The sequence below is a fragment of the Mus musculus genome, chromosome 6, assembly GCF_000001635.26.
Source record: "Mus musculus strain C57BL/6J chromosome 6, GRCm38.p6 C57BL/6J".
NCBI lineage: Eukaryota > Metazoa > Chordata > Mammalia > Rodentia > Muridae > Mus > Mus musculus.
Genome location: NC_000072.6, coordinates 92,370,638 through 92,394,711, shown reverse-complemented (window position 1 = coordinate 92,394,711; position 24,074 = coordinate 92,370,638). Strand labels below are relative to the sequence as shown.

General features: G+C 44.4%; 1 protein-coding gene across 6 annotated transcripts in view; it reads left to right on the top strand.

Moving 5' to 3' along the window:
* The window catches only part of Prickle2 (prickle planar cell polarity protein 2), a 335,444-nt gene extending 311,623 nt beyond the window's left edge, over window positions 1–23,821 (top strand). For 4 of the 6 annotated variants that reach the window (NM_001081146.2, NM_001134461.1, NM_001134459.1 and 1 more), the window contains one exon: window positions 17,892–23,820. In NM_001081146.2, the coding sequence (NP_001074615.1) occupies window positions 17,892–18,766 (875 nt within the window). In that variant the 3' untranslated portion in view covers window positions 18,767–23,820. Of the gene's footprint in view, window positions 1–17,891 lie in introns of all 6 variants that reach the window. The other 2 variants (XM_006506106.4, XM_030255385.1) reach the window with 2 other exon arrangements.
* Window positions 23,822–24,074: the final 253 nt, after the last annotated feature.

Below are 24,074 nucleotides of genomic sequence, written 5' to 3'. Positions count from 1 at the left end.
ATAGAGATGAGGTTCAGAACCCTGCCGCAGGCTGAATGAGGTAGTGCATACCTTTAATCCCAGCATTCAGGGGGCAGAGATAGGTGGATCTCTGTGTGTAATGCCAGCTTGGTTTACATGGCATGCTCCAGGCTAGCAAGGTCTATATAATCTCATAAGACAAAATCCTGCCACAAAATTATCTTTTGTGAGGAGGTTGTATTGTGAAAAATTATATTGTCAATTTTCCTTTAAAAGGTAATATGGCATCATAATACTGAGTAGGCTCTTTAAAGTAGCCCTGGCTACCCCATCTCCCTGCAGTTCTCTTGTTTCACATGGCGAATGATCCATAGTAGACATCCTTTGGGTTCTGAAGATCAAGTTTATTGAGATCAAGTGGGTAGAAAACAGCAAGCAGCAGGAAGATGATAGAGCTTCCAATAAGACACTTATTTTTTCTGTCACAGAACTGAGTGGGGACACCTGGGAGACCAAAAGTACCAGCTGGAGCAGAATGGCTCCTCCTAGGTGATGTGTCTGATGTGCCATCCCCACCACAGGCATTTGTATGCTGTGGGATAAATAGTAGCTGAGTCTTTTGCTTAGGGAAGATGCCTAGGAACGATTTACCTCCCAGCTGCATTCAAGGACACAAGGCTTTTAAGCCAAGGACACAAGGCTTTCAAGCCAACTGTTCACTCTCCTGTTCTCAAGTCTGCAGTACGTTCACTCTTGGACTGTTTTGCTGGCCTCCTTTTCCTTCTCATAGGGCTGGGGGCAGCACATCCTGGACCAGGGGTCTTGGAGGACACACTCTAAACATATCTGGGTCTGAAGTAGATCACCCCTACCTCTCAGTGAACTTAAACAGCACAGGACAGTTTGCTGACTTAATGTAGTAGACCCCCCTCTAGTGGGGGACAGCTTGGCCATTCATGTCTCCTTTTGTAAATCCCAACATTTGACATTGTCATGGCAGCAGGTAGACCCTACCTTCAGAAGTGCCTCTCTGCCAGCACGGATGTTTCAGATCTGTTTTGCAGCAGCAGCAATTGTGGGTGTGGATCAGGCAAATGTGTGCCCTTGCCCCTGTTAAATCTATCATAGGTGGCCTCAGATCAGACCAGGCTAACCCTTTCTGCAGCTCGAATGCAACTTTTCTCTTCCTCCACTCTGTTAGCAGACTGTGGGCTCTTCTCCCTATGGTAGCAGACCTGTTGCTGTGAAAAGGAGAAAGATGAACTATTATAATCCTCTAAACCACGAGGAGCATCTCCATCAACCCCCATGTTCTTTCCAGTTAAATCCCTGCCTGCTGCCTGAAGGGGAACTCGGCTAGGGTGAGCAGAATGCAAGGGCACAACTTCCAGTCCTAGCTCTCAGGAGGCTGAAATAGGAAGATTATGTTTGAGGCTATCCTGGGCTATATGGTGAGCCTGTCTTGATGTAAAAGAAGGAAGAGAAGGAGGATCAGCTGAGGGTGTTCGATGTAGGGAGCTAAGATCATAAACTAAGATCACGAGAGGAAACAAATTGTCCCGAATGGTATTCTAGAGCAGCTTGCCAAGCAGAGAGAATAGTGACAGAGAGTACCATGGGCTGACCACTGAGGTCTCAGGAAGAGTGTGAGTGGCTCCAAGATGGCTGTTTGGTACCTTCATGCCTGGGAGGTAGCTAGTTACCGAAGCCTTCATCCTCCTTAGCCAGGACTTGAATATACCCTGGTTGCTCTGCCTGGGTCACTCTCAGCCTCTCCTGGACTCTGATTGCTCTTTTGGAAAGTAAGAATTATGGTATCTGCTACCCTTGAATTCAGATGAGGTTAGGAGTGGAAAATTGAACATTTAGGAGACAGAGACTTCCTAGACAGCTTTGTGGCCAGCCCACCTCCTATTCTCTCTCTGCTTCACGGTGTGGATACCAGCCTCCTGCCCCACCCTCTGCATCCTTCCTTTCCTGCTGCCGTGTCTTCTCCACCATGATGCACTGCATCTGCCTGAAGCTGTGAGGCAAAATATACCCTTCCTCCCTTAAGTTTGTCTGTATTTTGTCCTAGAAATAACAAAGTGACTAAAAGAACAGGAATTACAGGGGTTTTTGGTTTAGTTTGTTTGGGGTTTTGTTTATTTATTTGCTTGCTTGCTTGCTTGCTTGCTTACTTGTTTTAGTTTTTGAGCTTTTGGGTTTTGAGGGTTTTTTCTTTTTGTTTTGTTTTCTTCTGTTGTCCCAGCAGCTTGAGCAATGACACACCATGGGCATTTAATGAAATTGGCCCTCGTTGGCATTTATAAACTATTTGTTAAATGAATATCCTCTCTTTCACAGAGACATGAAGGGGCTTAAGACTCTACCCATGATCACATGACTAAAAGGAGGAGACTTTAGCAGCTACAGTAAACTTCATCTTGCACTGTTTCACCAATGGCAATGACCCCTCGGCTCTGCAAACTAGTTGCAGAGACATTAGAGTTCAGAGCAGTAAGGTGTAAGGTGGAGTTAGAATGGTTTGAGATTCCTGCAAGATCTGAAACCACCTGTCATCTCAAACCTCCCCAAGAGTCCAGATATGTTCAGTAGTAAAACAAACAAACAAACAAAAAACAATCCTAAATAGCATCCCCCAAGACTCGGAGAGCAAATAATTAGGGAGGGTATTTTGCCAAACTTAGCTTGCAGCTATCTTAGCAGTGGCAGACCTGGTCCCAAACAAATCTGCTTGTCCTCTATTCAGAGTCAACACCAGAGAAAGAGCCTCCTGTTCTCTCATGAGGTGGGCCAAGGAGAAAGAAACAGGCCTCTGACTATTTTACATACAATTTTATTATTTTCCATAAGAACAAAAATGTTGTTTATAAGTATATATTTTATAAATTGAGATTGTCCCATAATCTCCCTCCCAACCTACTATTCTGATTGGCATTTGTTTCTAGGCACTTGCTGACAGATACGTCGTAACTAGAAACAATAAAAAAGTCTTAACATTTTATAATTTGGGGGGTTCTTCTAAGTAGTCTGTACTTTATCTTTGTCCATTGATGTGCAGGCTCTAAGTCATCTAACACTATTCAGTATTTTCGTTTGGCCTAGCTCTTTTCTTTAAAATTTATTTATTTTTATTTTATACATATGAATGTTTTGCTGGAATGTATGTCTGTGTACAGTGTGCATGCAGTAAGCTAAAGTTCCAGAAGAGGACATCAGATTCCCTGGAACTGGAGTCATAGAAGGTTGTTAGCCACCATGCGGATGCTAGAAATAGAACCCAGGTCCTCTACAAGAGCAGCCAGTGCTCTGAGCCTCTGAGCCATCTCTCTAGGCCCTGGCCCTAGCTCTTTTTTTTTTTTCCATTTTTTATTAGGTATTTAGCTCATTTACATTTCCAATGCTATACCAAAAGTCCCCCATATCCACCCACCCCCACTCCCCTGCCCACCCACTCCCCCTTTTTGGCCCTGGTGTTCCCCTGTACTGGGGCATATAAAGTTTGCAAGTCCAATGGGCCTCTCTTTCCAGTGATGGCCGACTAGGCCATCTTTTGATATATATGCAGCTAGAGTCAAGAGCTCCGGGGTACTGGTTAGTTCATAATGTTGTTCCACCTATAGGGTTGCAGATCCCTTTAGCTCCTTGGCTACTTTCTCTAGCTCCTCCATTGGGAGCCCTATGATCCATCCATTAGCTGACTGTGAGCATCCACTTCTGTGTTTGCTAGCCCTAGCTCTTTTAACCCATCCAATATTGCTGGACTTTTAGATTCCCCCACCTCAGTCTTCATGCCTCAGTTTGTATTGAAATATACTTCTGACTTGTATTTGCATGCTTACAAAAATGTTTCCTTGCTATAAATTCCTAGGAGTGGGATTGCTGAGCTAAGACACATGTGCATTATAAATTCATATGAATATAATAACCGCTACCGTGTCAGTTGCTCATCACTGAAAAAGCAGGAACTCAGAATTAGATGCTATATGAAACCGATACTTGCTTTGGGGTAGGAGCTGCGCTAGTAGAGTGGACTAGTCAGGCTCTATGCACTCGGCAGAGAAGAGCCCCAGACAGCCCATGCTGGAGGCGGATCAACTCAAGTCCCTCTCTCTGCCAGATCTCTGCAACCCTAGTCGGGTACCAGCCATCTGAATGGTTTCCAGGGAACCGGGTTGCCATCTATTCTGCTGAGTCCATTCTTGGTAGATTGGTGTGAGGACCACATTTAGTTACAGGAGCAGGGAAATTAAGTCATCAGTCCTCACCAGCCAGGATCTGGCAGGAGAGGTGGCACAAATTGTCCTGGAAATCCTGCCTCTGACTGCAGCCCTTGGGTTTGCCAGTTACAGAATCTCCCTACCTTGCTTGGTGCCAGCAAGGCCAGGCAGTGTTCCCAGCTCTGACATCAGTGGTTGCCCAAAGTACAGAACCTGGTTCAGAGACCCTGGATATCTTTTCATACCTATAGTGCATAGAAGTGGTAGTTTGAGTGGCTACGGGCATAAGAGTCAACTGGAGAACTCACAGAAGCTGCACATTCTTCAGTGGCACTCCCAGAAAGTCTGACTGTAGATTTCGGACCGGGCCCTGGAACCCATATGATGTGCACCCCTGTGCTGCTGACGCTGTCCACTGGGCTATACATTGACACATTGGAGGAGCAAAGGGTAGGTAGGCCCCCATGTCAACATGAGATGCAGTGATAGGTTTGAACTGATGAAAAACAACGAACTTTTCTTATCCATTCCCCACTCCACATACAAACAGGTCAGCCAAACATTTCCCAACTATCTGACCACCTGCAAAATGCTTTTGTGTCTTCCCTCCCTGGTGTCTACCATACTCATCTTTCTTGTCAAGACAGATTCTGCCAACTGCCTTTTGCTGAGGTCTTGTGCTTTACAAAACTCCTTCAGCAGAATCCACACTGGCCTGAAGGAGGGTAGGGTCGCCAGCCTAGAAACACCACCTAATAGAAATCACATGCTATATCAGTGAGGAGAAGCCATGAGATACTCTAATTAAAAAAAAAAAAAATCAGGGGAGCAAGCCAGGTTTGGCAGGGGAGGAATTTGTGTGGGGACACATCCATGGCTGTTTGGCAGTGGAGTGGCCTGCTTTCCAAGCCAGGTGCTTTTCCAGTACCCTGGGGAGCCTAGCAAACAGTAAACAGACAACACATGGAATTGCCCAAATGCAAAGATCTAACAAAGCTAGAGTATAGCCAAGTGACTGGGTGGGACTGCAAAGAGACCACATGACAGAGACAAGCAAAACCCTCAGCAGTCCTGAAAAGGAACATTGATTTAAGAAACACAATTTGTGACCAACAAACAAACAGAAATCCACCATTAAACAAAATAGGTGATGAGGTTTTGTAGCAGGCCCTGCTTCCCACCATCCCCCCCCAACGCCCCCCACCCCCCCCCACCCCCGTGTGGAGATTGCAGACACTGCAACCAGCCACGCCCTGCGCCTCTTTCCACCCCTCCTCCTCCCGTCCCTGTGCCTTCACTTCCATGATGGATTGTACTCCCTTGAACTGTGAACTGAAATGAACCTTTTCCCCCTTAAGCTGCTCCTTGTCAGGTGTTGTGTCACACACAAGAAAAGTAAAAAAACAAAACGCACCCGTGTCTAAGAGGTCCCATAAAAGTTCCACAAGTTTCTTGCTTTTACAAAAACTCTTTTCAACATAATCCTGAGAGGGGATACCATCAGGACCCTCCTTAACTCACAAGCTGCGTTCATGGGAAGGTTTTCAAGAAGGAAGAAGAAAGATTTGAGAGCCCGGGGAACTCTGTGGGGATATAGCTCCTACCAGGAAACAGCTGTTTATTCTGTCCATGCAGCTGTTGAACCCTGCCAAGGCCAAGTTAATTGAGGAAGCCAGGCAAATGTACAAGGGCTGCTGGGAACTGGAGAATGTGAGCAGGGGAAGATGGTCCTGTGGCCCAGCTTGGCATCCTTATGCTGTTCTGGGAACCTAGTCCTAGCTTTACTCGTCCCGGCAGAAGTAGGGACGAGGTGGGTGACAGCTTCATGGCCATCAAGAAGAAGGAGGAAACAGGGCAGAGCAAATCCCAGTTCTAGAGCCCACCCCTGTATGGTTCCCTAACCAGAACCTTGGGGGATTTTATATGCCCAGAAAAAAGCATCTCGGTTGGTCACCAGAACACACAGCGTCTTAGACATGGTACTTGGCTTTGGTCTCATACTCTTGCATTTTCAAATATAGTCTACAGGGGCTATCAAGATGACTCAGCTGGCAAAGGAGACTGCTGATAACCTGAATTTGATCTCTAGAACCCACATGGTAGAAGGAGAGACCGGCTCTTGCAAATTGTCTTCTGACCTCCATATTCTAATACACACAAACACTCATACATACATGCACACACACACTCATGTGTGCACACATACACACATACATGCACACGCATGCACGTGCACACATTTACACTCATATATAAATACATGAATGTAAAAATAATTAAAAAACAAAACCCACTGTGGCATCTTCAACTATGTGGCTAATAACAAGTCTTATTAGCATCTCCTAGGAGATTGTTAGATAATTCAGAATATTGGATCCCACCTTAGACTTAGTGGACCTAGATATGTTTTTAGGACATCCCTGGATGACTGGCATGCCTGATGAAGCTATAAAATGGGCTGTCTCAGAAGATTAGAAGACCAGTTTAGTCACTGCTTCCACCGTTGACTCCCCTCTCACCCGTGACCTTGGGTATCATGCTCATCTTTTTCTATCTTTAGTTCCTACTCTGTCAAGGGGAGGTACCACTGCTGGCATCTCCTGCATAACAATCTGTTATGTGCCCTCGAAAGGATGAGCTCTGTAAAAACTTAATTTGTTTCCTGTAACTATATTCTACTGCTTGTATTTTATAAAAGTTTGACACATTTGAGAAAACTCAGAGCCATGACTCTCCTGTTCCTGCCTCCCTTCTGAATCCCACCCCCTAACTAATCCAAACCTTTTTTCCAATTAGCCCACCTCCTTTCTTTGATCTACCAATCTCTTTTAAAGCATGCCACCCAGGCATGTCTATTATAGCCCTGAGTCCATCTTTTAGGCAGTCTAGAAAATCGGCTTCATCATAAATACAGTCATGAGTGACGCTCTGTCAGTCTCTAGCTCTGGTGAAGTAGGATCATGGAACCAAAGATCCAAAGCTAACAAGGGAACATTATGCACTGTCTCTTAAGTCTGTAAACCGCTTTCATCCAGACATCTTTTATCCTTTTCTAGATGGCAGTACATAAGAAAGAAATGCATATGCCTAAAGGGGAAGGCAATAGGGTAGACAGGCAAGTATAATAAATATGAGTTTGGCCAGACATCTGACCATTGATGGTGAAACTCCCAGAACATGCCAACTTAGAGCCAAAAGAGAATGGGGTTGTAGTTCAGTGGATGTGAAGTTTCTTAGCTTTAATGAAACCCTGGCTTTCATCCCCAGCACCGCAAGAAGTATTGGCTTCCGATTTGCATCACGTGACAGAAGGACACCATTGAAAAAGGATGTGTTGGGAGGGGAGTGTTCTCCAGTTTACATGTAAAATAGTCATAATTAAGTCCCTGCCTTTTGGAGGCAGAGTGATACTTAGTAATCATAGATATTATACAAGCAGAAATATTGAAGCTCAGTGAATTATTACACTCATGCTGCCATGTTCACAGTAAGAGTCGCCCAGCACCCGAAAGTTGCTTTGTGCCTCACCCCACTGTGCCCCTTCCCAACACCTAACAGCACAGATACATTCAATGTTATGATTCGTTCTACAGACATGGAGCCATTCTGCGTATTCTTTTATATCTGGCCACAGTGACTTTATTGTAGCTGTGCGAGTTCCCCCATGTCACGGGTAGAAATGATTTGTATTTGTACATGAAACTGTACATTAGTACAAAGGACCAATTTCATCACTGCTGCCTCTGAGTTAACGGGGTATGGGCGAATGTCAACCTCTCTCTTTGCTAGCTACGCTTCTCCATACTGAATACAGGTGTCCAGGCCACATTCTCTTTTGTGGTCCCAGTACTGAAAGGCAAGCATGTGGAAACCTGTGGAGTAGCTGCTGTGTGACCTGAGCAGGCTTATCCCAGCACTTTATTACTCACTTGAAAAAAAAATCTCATGTGGAGATATGACAACACGCGTAAGAATTCCTTCAAGTCACCAATATGGGGTGAGGGCCAGTAAGATTTAGCATGCACACAATCTTAACGCACCGGCAGTATTTGGAGTTCTCTGCATTAACCCAGTTGGTGACTTTACCCCTAGATTATAGTTATAACCATTTTATAAAACATGCCTGTACTGTTTTTCCTTACACTTCCCGTGTGAATGAGAGAGCATATGGGTGCATATATGCATTTGATGGTGTGCCTGTGCCTTAGCCCATGTGTGGAGGTCAGAGGATGACATGGGAGCTGGTTCTCTCCTTCCACCATGTTGGTCTCAGGGATCAGGCTCAGCCATAATTCCACTTACACAGTGGAATCTCTCATTGGGATAGCATTTGAGAGAGAGCATTTGAAATCAATCTCTCATTGAGCCCCAAATCTTAACTGAGGGGGCAGAGAGCTGAAAGGTAAAATCCAAAGTCACTGCCCTCCACCGAGCTATCCCTCAGAAGTCTTATTATCCCCACCTGCAGTCACACAAAGGACACTTCTTGGGCTCTTGTTTATGTCTTCAGCCTGTCTTGCCTCTCTCTCCCTCACACAGAATCTTCCAGGTACATTTTCCTTCTGCCACTTCTCTCTCTCTCTCTCTCTCTCTCTCTCTCTCTCTCTCTCTCTCTCTCTCTCTCTCTGTGTGTGTGTGTGTGTGTGTGTGTGTGTGTGTGTATGTGTGTGTGTGTGTGTGTGTGTGTTTAGAAATATATTAGCATGACCCCTTAGCATCCATGAGAGGCCTTACCCACTACCCTGTCTTTCAGCTTAGTGACAGCTGAATAACTGCATCAGAAACAAAGACATGGTTGGAAAAACAATTCAATTAAATGAATCTTCCTCTCCAGGTTGTATCCTATGTTCTGGTAAGAACATTTCTAAAAGAAGGTGTTGACAAATGTTTAGGGACATGGCATTATCTAATGCCACGTCTGGTACTTCATTTTTTTTAAAATTTCACCAATATATACATTTTATTTAAATTTTTTGCCTTATTTTATTAGATGTTTTCTTTATTTACATTTCAAATGCTATCCCGAAAGTTCCCTAAACCCTCCCCCCACCCTGCTCCCTTACCTACCCACTCCCACTTCTTGGCCCTGGCATTCCCCTGTGCTGGGGAATATAAAGTTTGCAAGACCAAGGGGCCTCTCTTCCCAATGATGGCAGACTAGGCCATCTTCTTCTACATATGCAGCTAGAGACACGAGCTCCGGGGGTACTGGTTAGTTCATATTGTTGTTCCACCTATAGGGTTGCAGACCCCTTCAGTTCCTTGGGTACTTTCTCTAACTCTTCCATTGGGGGCCCTGTGTTCCATCCAATAGATGACTGTGAGCATCCACTTCTGTATTTGCCAGGCACTGGCATAGCCTCACACAAGACAGCTATATCAGGGTCCTTTCAGCAAAACCTTGCTGGCATATGCAAGAACACAGAAAAGTTTCTTTGTCACAAAATGTTCTTGCTCCCTCTGCCTGGAACACTTTCCTCACCCTTGGCTTGGCTCTCTCCTCACCCTCCAGGTCTCGCCCTAATTATCACTAACATGGAGTTCTTGGCCCACACTGTCAGGATTAATACAGCATGCCGTCATCTACCTTAGGATCCTGCTGTTTCCTTTCCAGGGTTGTCCCCTGCCCTGCTTGTGTTGCTCTGGTGTCTTGGTTATACCCTTTTCCCCTACAGTGTAATATTCTGGCATGGTGTCACCCCAAAGCCTCCTGTTCACACCTATACATACCATGCCTGTCAATGTCAGGGTCAGGTTAACATCTTTGAGAAAACTACATGGATCTCCACACCCTTGGTTCTCCACTCTCCATCACTGGAAGCCACTGAGCTCACATCTCCTGGTATCTGCTGTTGCCTGAGTCAAACCTCCAGCATAGTCTACTTGTTTGTTAATCATGTCTGGAAAGCACTAAGTTGTCACCAGGGGATCTATCTTGTTTGAACATAGATTGGAATTCTGCAATTCTGGTTAGGGTCTGGGAGGCCCCAGGATATGCCCCTGTCTACAGACCCCATCTTGAAGATCAGGGACTGTGTGTGTGAATACCCCGCCCCGCCCCCCCCCCCATTTCCCTTTATTGCCATCCCTTCCCCCAGCCTGCCCTGTCACACTCATTTTGAACCATTCCAGGGCCTGTCATCAAGAAACATATGGTGGTATTTAAACTCCACTGCCTAGATGACAGTTCCTTAGCAGCTGCTGCCTGTTTGAAGTTCAGGGTGTTGATGAAATCAGTGGACTCAGTAGGAAAAAAAAAAAAGGATCCTAAGGGACCTAATCAAACCGTGCACCCACCACACACACACACACACACACACACACACACACACCAAACAATCTTGAACTTCCAAGACCTTTCTCACATGGTCTGAGACATACTGATGCATGCAAATTGCTATAACAAGGTCATTTCTATAGAGTACCAAAGAGTAAATGATTTTGGCTTCGCAGGTCATGTAGTCTTTATCAATTGTAGCGAAAAATTGGATTCTGGGAAATACTCATAGATAATATGCAAATAAGTAAGTATGATTGTATTCTAATAAAATTTTATTTACAAAAACAAGCAAGGAAATGAATTGGGGACCCAGACAAAGTTTGCAAATTCTTATTCTAAGTATTTTAATTTGTTTCATGTTGCCGGTTCTTACATGTAATCTGTGAATTTTTATCTAAAATAATTCCTATTTCTTCATCAGCAGAGACAAAAATAATGTAGGGGGAAACCTTGTGGAAGGGGAGCTAAATTGTCATTTTGAGAAGCAAATGTCTAGAGGACAAAGCCAAGCAGATTCCGTTTCTTCTCCCGCACGGCAATGTGACGTGTGAGCGTGTCTTTTAAGCTGGCACAGTCATAATTCTCTGTCTTCTCCTGCTAGGTTTCTTTTTCAGGGAGTGGAACAAGACAGGGTGATAAATAAGGAACAGAACACTGTGCCCACAGGCTGCCTTTAAATTTAAGTCTGTTTTCTTCTTAAGCATGCATCTTCTGCCCCTAAGACGTGTGGGGGAGGGGAACACAGCAAAGGCGGCATCTCTCTGCCATCGGACCGTGGCCGTGCACTGAGGCATTGACTTTTCTCACCACTAACAGTTTCTGTGAACGTCTCCTTTCTGTAGCGGGCAAGAACGTTGCCCACATGAAAATGCTGATATCACTTACAGAATCCTGGCTATACCAATGAACCACAGAGACTCACAAGCTAAATTCCATCCTGACCCCCATTTGGCTGGAGTGAGGCATGAAGGTGCTGAAAGGATCCCATTTATGGCCCTGTATGCCACAGCCTCTCAGAAAAGACAAATCAAATTCGTTCACCTGGCCATCCCCATCAGATACCGTTCACAAAGTCTATATGATTTGAAGAAGAAAACCCTGTCTACTGATAATACAGAGTTTCACTTGAAAGGGAAAGGCCTGGCAGCTTTGTCTGAGTGATGAGGGGACTCTCTGACCCGGTCCTCTAGCACGGGGACACTCAGTCATGCCAGTGTTAAATGTGGAGCCAGACTTCTTTGTAGCCAGCATTTTCTACAAAATGTATCACTCTTCCATATGTGTGCTGGTACATAGGTACATATGCATGCATATACAGAAACACATATATACACATATGCAAACACACACATACAGGCACACACTTGTGCACACACACACACACACATACATACATACATACATACACACACACACACACACACACACACACACACGCACGCACGCACGCACGCACCAGTGCTCTAGTGGCAAGAAAAGTGCATGTGTTTCAGGAAAGTGGAGGGACATTTGAGGGACCTCATTATTTGATCCCGTCATACTGATTTTCCAAATTTTAGTAAGGACTCTTTCTACACACAGTCAATAATCGAATGTCAGCAATATCAGGAAGAAACCCCAGATTATCACAGGAGAGTCAAATTATTCTGATAGTCTAGTGAACATTACAATGTGTCAGAACATGGGCTGTAGGTCACAGATTCATTCATTCACGCAAAACCACAGTTAGCCAGGGTTTGTGTTTGTTTGTTTGTTTGTTTGTTTGTTTGTTTGTTTTTATGGGTATAAAATTTTAGGGGCATGATTTCTTTCTTTGGGAACTCTCAGGCCTTGCTTTCTCTCTTGTATACCATCTTAGATGCCAGATGAGGGGAGACAGATAACAGGATAATATTCCCACCTTGGGGGGCTTAGCCTCACTAGAAGGATTGACAGGACAAAAACTCATAGACTACTATATTTTAAACAGAAAGTTTCTTCTTCCCCCTTTGAGCATTACTGCCACTTTCGTACCCAGATATTATCATTGTGCCCATTTTAATTATACAGCTCACAGGGTTTTAAATGCTACCCAGCCAGGAGGTAGCTATCTTACTATGCATTGTTTGCAAAGGGGGAAATGTTTCTCAATGGGGAATGAGCTCTGGGGATATTATTCTGTCTTGGGGACCTGAGAACTGCTAACTTAAACCAACCTTCAGAGCTGTGATCAATAAGACAAAAACATTTTCAACAGTTCAGGGAGCTAATTATAAATCATATCTGCTTCAAATCAGGAACGCCCCAGTGCCGAGCTGCACAATGCTTTGCCAGAGACCACAAGACCGATAAGCTTGATTGCAGTGTTTTGTCCTTGGTGTTTACAATCTCACACACTGGAATTGCATCCCTGGCCCACACCAGGCCAAAGGTGATCACTTTACCCAAGCTGTGGGCTACACAGAGATTCATTTGCCTTTATTCTAAATGCATGCACTGAGTACCCAGGGTTCTTGATCCTACTAGTTCCGTGAAAATACAGAGAACAGGACTGCTGCTCCCTCACAGAGCCATTTCAGCTATAACCTTATACACAGATTCTTAAAAACTGCAATAGAGGATGGACAGCTTAAATAAAAATCAAGTGGAAAAGGAGTTGGCTGTTCGTGGGGCGAAACTACCTTTTAAAGACTGATTCCCTCAATGCTGGAGAATTGCCATCTGTGTGTAGACTTGAACAAGCAGAAGTCAGCCATGCAAAGGAGAAAGATTCCCTAGGGAATGGGTGAGCACGTCGGTGTGCAGACGGAGGAAGCAGTCTGCAGTCGTGGTGGAGGTAGAGTAAGCGAGGAAGCACTGACGTGATGTGTACGGAGAGGTTAGGAGCCAAGTAAAGCTGGGCCTTGAAGTTTGCACTAAAACTCTGGATTTGCCAATAAAGAAACTAACCACAGAACCACCCTCTTTGGAAACAAGTACACAGGCATTGCTCATCTTTGAGCTGCCCTTGCATGCAAGAAGACCCTAAAGGAAAATGTGAGCTGGTGAGTCACAAGAGCAGTCTCTCTCAAGAGCAGCGGGCTAAGCTAGTGATCTCACGTCACATCCCTCAGCACTGTCTGTCTGACAGGATTACTGATGGACACTGGGCCTGAACACGGATAGCTACTTCTCCTGGCAGAGAACTTCTCATGGGAAGAGTGGGGGCACAGAGATGATGACACACACTCACCCACAGAGCACCTTGGACTGTGATCTTGTAGGAGTACAGCCCAAGAGGCTCCCCTGCCCCATTTCTTCCTAGAACAGAATAGAAGCCACCTTTCTCACTTTTACCTCAGCATGGAACTAAGAACCAGTCCACAGGAGTGTTTTACTGCCAGACCGGCTGGGGAAAAGCCTTCATGAGAATTTGTGGTATTTTCTAGGCTGTTGAAGCTGACCTTCGTTCCACTAAATAACTTACATAGAGAGGCCTATAAAGATAATGGTGCCCGCTGGGTAACTTTTGGAAGATTCCCTTTTCTTCCTTGGGAGACTTCATCCGCATCTGCTCGGATAGGTCATCCATCAGCTCGCGTGTCAGGTTCTTCTCCCCATCTTCAGCGAGACGAGGCTCTGAAAGCGACTAAATGGTTGGAGGTCAATTTTTGTGATTTATATGCTGGGGAGAAGCAGTGAGAAAAGCAGGCACTGGAGCCCAGCTCCTCTTGCACTGACAGTTATCAGTTATTAAACCATTTGAAAAATTCCTGGAGAGTATGATACAGAACCCAGTTGGTGCTCCATATGGGTTCCACACCTGTGTGTCCAGCAATCCCCTAGTGAGAAGTCCAGTTAGACCTCATGGCTGCATCTGTATGAAACCAGGGATAGCCTTTTATCTTGTTCCCTACCCAGAATAGTGTGGCAGCTACTTACATTGAATGCACATTGTATTTGGGATTGTACATAACGTACAGGTGTTTTAAAGTATATCCTATATCCTATTACACAGAGACTTGAGTAGCTGTGATATGTAAGGAGGTCCTATAACCAGTCTCTCATGGAGCTAGAGAGACCTCTGAAGTTTCTCTGTAGGGATTTCCAAGATTAAAATTTGACTTTTCATGAAGGTTCCTTGATTTTTTTTTTTTTGCTTTATTGAGGTATGTTTTACATAAAATGAAGCAAACATATTTTCAAAGTACACCACCTGCATTTTTTTGAAGCTGTAGATTTTCTTATAGACTCCATCCAGGTCTAGTTAACAATCCCAGTGTTCTCGAGCATCCTTCCCTTGGTTCCTTCACCATAAGCAGCCTTAGCTTATCCTTAAACGTGATGTAAAGGGGGGTCATGCAACACATACTGTGCTAGGGAAGAGAAGAAACACTACCTGCAGTACACTTCTTAACTGAAGTCACCTGGTGCTAACACTTGCTGCCGCCTTTGGATTTCACTTAGTGGCACAGAGATTCAGAACCACCTGAGCTAACTTCACCCGTAGCTCTTTAAATGTATTTTCTTGTGTGTAGTTTCTAAAACTAAGGACTCATGCCAACACTGTTGCAACTATCAAATAACCACATTACATATGGCCAAAATACATTTTTTTCTTTTGTCTGTGTTTAAACTTTGTAAGAGACCAACACCTTTCCTTAAGCATTTGGTTTTTGATTTTTTTTTTTTTTTTTTGTTTTCTCCAAAGAGACAAGTTCAGATCAGGGTCAAGTACTGTATGTAATTCCCATGTTTCCTTCATACCTATGTTAGTCAGCTTTCCACTGGTGTGGCAATATACCAAGGATAATTAGTTATAAGGACAAACTGTGTATTTGGCTCACAGTTTCTGAGGTTCCCTTCTGCTTTCGTTTAGTCCTTTGTAGCAACCAGGGCAGGCATGTGGTAAAACCAGCAGCTTTCTCATAGAAGCAGAGAAGGAAGGGGTCAGAGGAAAAGCCCAGGGCCCCAGTATCTCCTGCTAGGGTATGTCCTCAGTAATTTGACTCACTTCTACTGTACCCACCTCTTACAGTGTCTATGACATTCTAATAGCATCAAGCTGGGACCTATGCCTTTGACACAGGAGCCTTTCGCAAACATTTAAGTGAGCCATATAGAATATTCTCTCAGCCTGTGTTTAGTCTTGTCTTCTGTACTGTATTGTCCTTGTTTTTCTTAATATGGAGTCCTTCATCTCACAGTTCCTCTTGAATGCACCTAGGACCTACATTTTCTTCTTGGCTAAGATACCACATATAGTGTGCCCTTAGGACTCTGGAGGTACACACATACTGTCCAGTTATCCTTCGCTGGTGATCTCAAGTCAGTGTCACTGGAGTTCACTATTATAGAGTTGCTAATTCTGCTGTAATTCATAAGCACCACATAGGGAAACACGTTCAGATCGGCTTTGCTTCCTGCCCAGCAGGAGGTGCTGACACAGAACAAGCTAAACTATACTTTTAGACTTTTTGTTTCAAATAGCCTTTGTTTCTGCATTTTTTTTTTGTCTTACTGGCCTTTTGCTTGTATATTTGAGTTTCACTGTGTGTGTGTGTGTGTGTGTGTGTAAGAGAGAGGCAGAGGAGGAGGAAGAAGAGGGAGGGAAGGAGGAAGGAAAGATTATGATTTGGGAGTCTTGTCAGTTTGGTTGGTTGTTTTGTTTTTTTCTTTGCTTGTCTTTTCAAGAGAAAGAACATGGAGTTGGGTGGATAGAGATGTCGAGAGGATCTGAGAGGAGTTGGGGGAGGGGTGGGCTCTTGTGTTAAGAACCTTCAATACTGTTAGTTGCAAACTGGCTTTCCAGCTCTGGCTGGCTAGCCTTCCTCCCTTGACAGTGAACAGCATCCTGCTGTATACAAGAACCCCACTCATTCCCCAGTTTACCGACACGTTGACGTTTTTCTTGGCTGTTATCAGTATGAAGTTACAAATTCCTATTTGTTTCAATGGTTTGTAAATAGCTTCTTTCCATAAATATTTTAATGTTCAAACTGTCCAGAACATGCTGTTGGGACCAAGTGGTCTTCCAACAGACTCTCATCACATTTTATCCTTAACATTTACTTTTTTATACAAGATGTTCTGGACTCATGTTTTTGCTTTCCTACTCTGTCCTGAAACCCATTTCTCCAACAAGCCCAGGTAAAATTTAGTGAGTAATGACAGCCAGAATCACAATATATTTATCTATATTTGCATTGGTTGATACTCAAATTATTTCCAGTTCTAGGAGTTATAAGAAAGCTCCACTATCTAAAGGTGCCTGTATATTTTTGGAAGGTACTTACTAACCTATTGGGCATATGACCAGAAATGGAATGGAAATGACAGTGGAAAATCAAGGCCTCTCCACTTGGGGTTGTTATGCACAGGAGGGATGATACCAGAGGCCCCCACAGAATGGTTTAATTAATAATTCATGTATATTTGCACATGTGTACTTGGCTTTAGATGTTACTACATATTCTTAGGGCTTGCAGCATTGATTTAGGTCTGTCTGGAGGAGGACATATTGGATCCCACTGAGAGGCCCAGATAATCAGCAGTGGGATAATGGTGGCTTATTGCAGTCCATGTCCAGAAATGACAACATAGCCAAACTTTTCCTTTGTGATGAGGAACATCTCCATAGAGCACCGTTTTAAGATATGCAAAAGCAAAATCCTAGAGTGCACATCTCCCACCATCTTCAGAATGTTTTCTATCTCAAGCCTTTACAATGTGAAAGCACTTCAAAATGGAGACCCATTTCTTGGGTACCAGTAGTGATTAAAGTCAGTTCTTTATTTTCAAAGGCACCTCCTTGGGGGACAGAGGAATGTCCCAGGCACAATTCACATCTTCTGGCTGCTAGAGAGTTACTTATAATCCTAGGGCAGTCAATCGCTGACCAAGCCAAGAGAATCAGTATCTCTTATTTTCCATCTAGGAAGTCGCTAAGTGTCCAAGCCATTTGAGATGGACGGCTACCTACCACGTAGGGAAACAAGCCAAGCAGGAAACTGCTTCAGGCCAGCAAAGAAGCAAACTAGTGCAGTACTTTAGAATGAGAGTCTAGGCTTACTTTAGTAAGAAACAGCTTAGGCCTGGCCAGTCACTGGCTAGATAGCTATCCTTTATAGAGCATGGTTAGAATTGAAGATCCAACAGAAGTATTTGGTGATGTGAAGTTCTAAACAGCGGAAATGTACATAGGATGCTCAGTGAGCCCTTAGTAAGCCTTTGGTGAAATTAGCAACTAGGAAGGTTCATGTCTATTGACAGTTTGAAGCTTATACCTTCTCTGTGTAGAGAATCCCATACCAAGTAGACATCATGAGAGCCTTTGTGAAATATTTCACAGCTATATTTCACCCAAAGAGACCCCGGACTGAAAGTAGTAATGACACTTCCCCCAATTCCTGTACGTTTGTATTAACTACAGTGGTACTCTTCTCTCTTATCCCCTGTCCCGCCCACAGGCCTGTCTGCTGAAGGTGGTGCCAAGCGCCAGGAGCACCTATCACGGTTTTCCATGCCTGACCTCAGCAAAGACTCTGGAATGAATGTCTCGGAAAAGCTGAGCAACATGGGCACTCTCAACTCCTCAATGCAGTTCAGGAGCGCAGAGTCTGTCCGCAGCCTGCTGTCCGCACAACAGTACCAGGAGATGGAGGGGAACCTTCACCAGCTCAGCAACCCCCTAGGATACAGGGACCTGCAGTCCCATGGAAGGATGCACCAGAGCTTTGATTTTGATGGTGGCATAGCGAGCAGCAAGCTACCAGGACAGGAAGGTGTGCACATCCAGCCCATGAGTGAGCGCACCCGGAGGAGAACTACTTCCAGGGATGACAACCGCCGCTTCCGCCCTCACCGGTCCAGGAGGTCCCGACGTTCTCGCTCAGACAACGCCCTGCACCTAGCCAGCGAGCGAGAGGTCATCGCTCGGTTGAAGGAAAGGCCCCCTCTGAGAGCCAGGGAGGACTATGACCAGTTCATGCGCCAACGCAGCTTCCAGGAGAGCCTGGGGCAGGGTTCCCGGCGGGATCTGTACAGCCAGTGTCCCAGGACTGTGTCGGACCTGGCTTTGCAGAATGCCTTTGGGGAACGATGGGGACCCTACTTCACGGAGTATGATTGGTGCTCCACCTGCTCCTCCTCTTCTGAGTCCGACAACGAGGGCTACTTCCTAGGAGAACCCATCCCGCAGCCAGCCCGCCTACGATATGTCACAAGTGATGAGCTCCTGCACAAATACAGCTCTTACGGTGTCCCCAAATCCTCCACCTTAGGTGGCAGAGGACAGTTGCATAGCAGGAAAAGACAGAAGAGCAAAAACTGTATCATTTCGTAATGTGATAGTGGTCGGGGAATCGGGGAGATGGGAGCTAAGAATGTAAACTCAGAAACGTGCACTGTTGTGAATTCTCAAGTGCTCTTGGGGATGGTTCGTGGAGGAGAGATGGAGAATGCTCTCAAGTCGAGGGAGGCAAGGCTGCAGGTTGGCTTGGTAGATACACTTGGTGTCACCGTTTGGGACATGTTAAATATGATTTGCACATTTCACTTTGGAAACACAGGCTGTGGAGGCCAGGGTAGGTCATGTCCTTCCAAGGTGGAGTGGCCATTAACCAGATGACACACTGTAACCTGCTCACTTATCTTCTTTCTGGTTCTCTTCCTTTTAGGACCCCTTTTCCAGTAAATACTTTATTAGCCAGGACCCCAGACTAAGTTATTTACATGTTCATTGTAAATGCGATGTAAATGAGAGTTCTGATAAAATATTTTTGTATTTTGTAATAACAACAGAATTTCTATATCGTAGGATTCCGTGGGGACTTGCATGCATGGCCACCAATCCCTTTGAGTGGTAGTAAACGGTGGCCCAGGACCACCTGGCTTTTGTTTGTTTCAACTTGGTTTGGTTGTCTTTCTATACAAATCTGTTACATGTCAGTGAGACTATTTTCAAAGGAGTATATTCAATTTGGCTTTTTGTGGCTGAAAAAGAAAATTTTAACTATTCTACCCAAGGCGTTCTATGCTCTAGGGCATCTAACGGTCCATCTTTAAGTCCACTCCCACCCTCCATAGAATTTATTCTCTACAAAGTAAGTAGATTTTTATTTAAATTGCAAATATCGCTTTTGCTGATTAGAGATAACAGCCAGTGTCAGTCCAGTTCTGTGAGAAATGCCATCCTTGTTTGGAACCTTGAAGTTGCTTAATGTCGCTCTGTCCCTCGGGGGGAGTCACAGTGACTGTGAGCGGTGCCAGTGTGTGTGTCAGCATGGCGTTGTTTTGAGTGTGGAGTTGTCTGGTGCTCATGTTTCCTGGATTGTATTTTCTGCTTTCTTCTTCCAAGGCAGACGAAGCTGCTGCCTTTAGCCTGACAACTGTTTGTCCTCACAGCAAATGAGCTTCAGCATTTAGCACTGAGGGACAAGAAGATAGTGGGGGGGAGTGGCTCTGGATGCACTGGCATGGTGCAGACTACACAAGGAGATTTGAAAACAGAAAGCAGATAGATGTTGAAAGGTGTGAGGGAATATGAATGGAGTCAGGGAGAAAGAATTTGTAGAAAGAAAGAGGTGACAGCCACCTTGACTAGTCCCCAGTGCTTTAGAGAGAATCCAATATGACAAGCTTAGTCACCACAGGGGCTGGCTTCTTACCCTGGAGGGTCAAGCTGCTGAGATGATAGGAAACAACGTAGAAAAACAGACCTTGTGGCAAGAGAGATTTCCATTTTGAACTTTGAGGACTGTTGGTCAAACGGGAAGGCTCAAGAGTGAGTTTGCTTCAAGAAGACATTTCACTGCAGGCGAGATAAATACACAGTGAAATAGAACTTCTTGCCTTGCTTCAGCTTTTTTTTTTTTTAAAAAAAAAAAAAAAAAAGTGAAGCGCCTGCTCTTGGTCCATTTTCTCCCTCTCCTCAGTGGATTGAGGCAAAAATCCATTAGAGGACCCACCCTGTGTGAGATGTGCTGTCCCCGTATGCACAGTGTGTCTCAGTGGCCATTTGCCGTGATAAGGCGAGCATGGTCTCTTCTCAGTAGAGTACTTAACATTTTCTAGGGTTGGTTTTTTTTTGTTTGTTTGTTTTTTTCAATGGAGAGAATGTGAAGCATGGCTTTTCAGACACCATCCTCAATGGGTCTGGGGTCAAGGGAGACTGCAAAGGATGCGATGATGACACTCCATCCAGGATGTATTAAAATGATTTGCTTTATAGGTATTAATACAACATTTGTCATTGTCACTGATTTTTTTAAAGGAGCAATGCAAATGTTGATTGTGGCTGTTTTCCGCATGCTATCTTCATATCTAAATGTTTCATTAATTATCCAAGCCTCTGGAGAATTAACTCTATTACGTTTGTATAGTAAGTTAATAAAAATGCTTGGCAAACTGTTTAAGAGATAAATATGCAGCACTGTGCCACTCCAGTGGCAGGTTTCTGGTAGACACTGGGTGAGTCCAATTTGGAGCTTTGAGTTTGTTGATTGGTGAGAATTAAAAGGCATTATTGGGAAAAGAAAAAGGGAAAGAAAAGAGAGGGAAAATAGATCACTTAGCAAATGGTTGAAACCATGTATCCTCTCTGGCCCCAAATCCAAAGAATGAAATTTTCCCATTGAAAGTTGTTTTCTTACTCTGTCCTTGGCAGGGTACCTCTTACATTTCCCAGATACGGTTTGACTAGCCCTCAGCCCCAAGAAGAAAGCAATATAGAAGCTGCTTACGTAACATCAAGTCTAGCTATCCAGAAAACATTCAAGATCTCTCTGACCAAAACTTAAAATATAATGAGATACAAGCTTCAGGGTCAAACTGTCCACCAGCAAGATCACCCCCCTTCTATTGAACCAGTGAAGATTTCTTCTCATTCTAAAAGCAGCCAGATGCCCTACAAAGAATGTCATTTGAGGAAGGCCAGCTCCTCACAATAGTCGTAGTTCCTTAAAGCGACTGCACAGTAGTGGGCAGCGTGACAGTAAACTAGAATTTCTCTACCTTGAAGTCACAACTAAGATATAACACCCAGAATCTCATTCCCCAAATTCAACTACATTCTTTCCTAAGGTGGGAATTTAAGGCCCTCCCAGATTCCTCCAGTGTATCCCTTCCCTTCTGTTGGCCAAGTTTCCCTGGGTGGGGGTGGGGCCTGTACTCAGTCCCCTTAAGTTTTATCTTCTGTAGATCGGCTTTCAGAAGAGCCGTCTTTCCCCCCTTTTCTCTTTGATGATGATCTGGCTGACTTTTTCCATCTCTCCTATGATTGGGCTGACTTTGTTTAGAACTGCAGCTCTAGAGTTCAGTTCATGTCACACTGCTGCCACATCCAGCACCAGCTAAGCCAGCCCCCTTCTCCAGGCCAAGGAGTGTATAAAAGCCATTAAAAGTTTCCTGAGTGCTCTGGCTAGCATATTCCACCTCTGGTCCTGCGGAAAGGGCTCATGCTGATGATTGGTAGCTTTGAGCATCCATCACGGCATTCAGAGGCCCGCCCTTCTGTCCTGTATAGTTGTAGGTTCTCTACCCTGTGCGCAGGTAAAATGAGGTGAGGAAAATCAGACCTCATTTCCTGGTTTTTAACATGCATAAAGCAGAATTGCTGGTGTCGGTTGTTTGAAACCCTCTTTCTGCATCCTATAATCTTTCATTTACTGTCCAAGCAGCTGTCTGAACAGATTTGGGTTTTCTAATAGGAAAAGTCATGATCTTTTCCTATAGAATGCTCCTCCTACAGAGCTGTAGGAAGATGACGTTCTTTGCACATCTTCTAGGAGTTCCTACTTCTTATGACCCATGGTGGCATGAATGCAGCACTTACTATGTATGCTCTACCTGCCACCGCAGTGGATGATAAGCAGTGGATTACTACACTTTCCAAGGAGAGTGGATTCTCACCCCAGGTATCTTTACAATACTGCAACAAGCCAGGGCTAATGAACTAGAGCCGGTCTCCTCTGTCTTATGACAAATCTTACTCATACACTGATTCTTTCCTGGATCCCTGGGAAAGGAGCAGTACACTAGACATTTAAGGAGCACCCATCACAAAGAATTGGGAGACTCCATTTCCTCTTCCTCCCACACTGTGGAAGCTACAGGAAGCTGAACTCTTAGGCCAAACAAGGCTCTCTTTGGCCTCCTTTTTCATGCTCAGGGTCTTTGCCAGTTATGTGGGCAGTTCCTGCTCACTTTACAGAGGTCAGCTAAGAGTCTATCTGTTTTCTCATCCCAGCCCATACTATAGGGACATAGGACACTTAAATTCCAAAGCAGAGTAGAATTCATACTTTGCATACTCCTAACAGAGACCAGACGCTGTGCTTCACAAAGATCCACCTATGACCAGGAAAGTAGAAAATTGAGCCAGTGGCCTGAATGTCACATGCAAGCAGAGTTGTTCTGGCACCTGCGTGGCACCTTTGGGCTCTGCAGATCCTGTTCCACAGGCTTCCATTACTGATCTTGAAGACAGTTACACATTAACACCTTTTGAAAAGTACATTTCTTTGAGCAAACGGCAAATAGGAATGAGATCTTTGCCTTCTTGTCAGGGTTCACCCCAGCGTATGTGTGTATGGCCATCCAGAAGCCATGAAGGTCAGGATGGAGGAAGAATTGATTTCTTTTTCTGTTTTCTTATATTAGAAGCCTAGTCAACACAAGACCCCTATAGAGTACAACTATTGGGAGCTATTGCTGTTATATAAATTCATTTCTGGCTTCCAGAACCAGCCTCCCTCAGAGGAATAAAATGGAGGCTGAAAAGGTCATGTGCTATTAACAGACATTTCTGTGGTTCAGATGTGATAAACTCAAGATAGATGTCTAGTTCTATCTTGAGCATTTTCTAAGAAAACCTTCATGGTCTAGGCATTTGGTCATTGGTGTTCAATAGGTCACCAAACAAATGTTTCTAAATTTTAGGAGGTTACTTGCCAATATGACCTTCTCTTATGTTTATCTAGTTGGTTTCCATAGTTTTCAATAAAGTATTCTGGTTTAATCCTGACCCCGAGTTAACAACATAAGACCAAGGACTCTTCTGTAATCTTCAACAAAGTAGGCCAGCATTTATTCTCCCTAAACTCGTTCATTCCTGCAGAGTTGCTTTGCTCAGATCCTATTTAATTCCACATGCATAAACAAAACCTCAGAGGGCCCAAGAAGGCGAAGCAGGCTGGAGTCTGTGTTATCTGTCAAGTGTCAAGCTGTTTGTTAGGAAGGCCTGTCACAGGCTTTTGGCGTGGGTTCTGCCAGAGACTGTTCTGAACACTTTGCTTGAGATCCGTGCCCTGTAAAGTGGATATGATGTTTTACTGATTCTGTAATACATTTGTAAACTTCCAATAAAATTTGAATAAAAGGAATGTTGTCATTCTTCTCAGTCCTCGCTCTTGTTCCAGATTTGGGGAGTGGACTTGGCCTTTGGGAAAAGACCAAGAAAAAGTGTGTGTCAGAGAGTGATATTTACAGCAGACCTTGAGCCTGGTTTGACAAAATGATCATCCATCAAAATAACGATAGCAGGTCCCACCCTAGGGACTGGGATTTCCCCAGTCATGGACTTTTGGCCATGATACAGTACCAGGCATAAAGTTCCTTCCTGTGAGATTCAAATCCAATTAGAAATTGGTTAG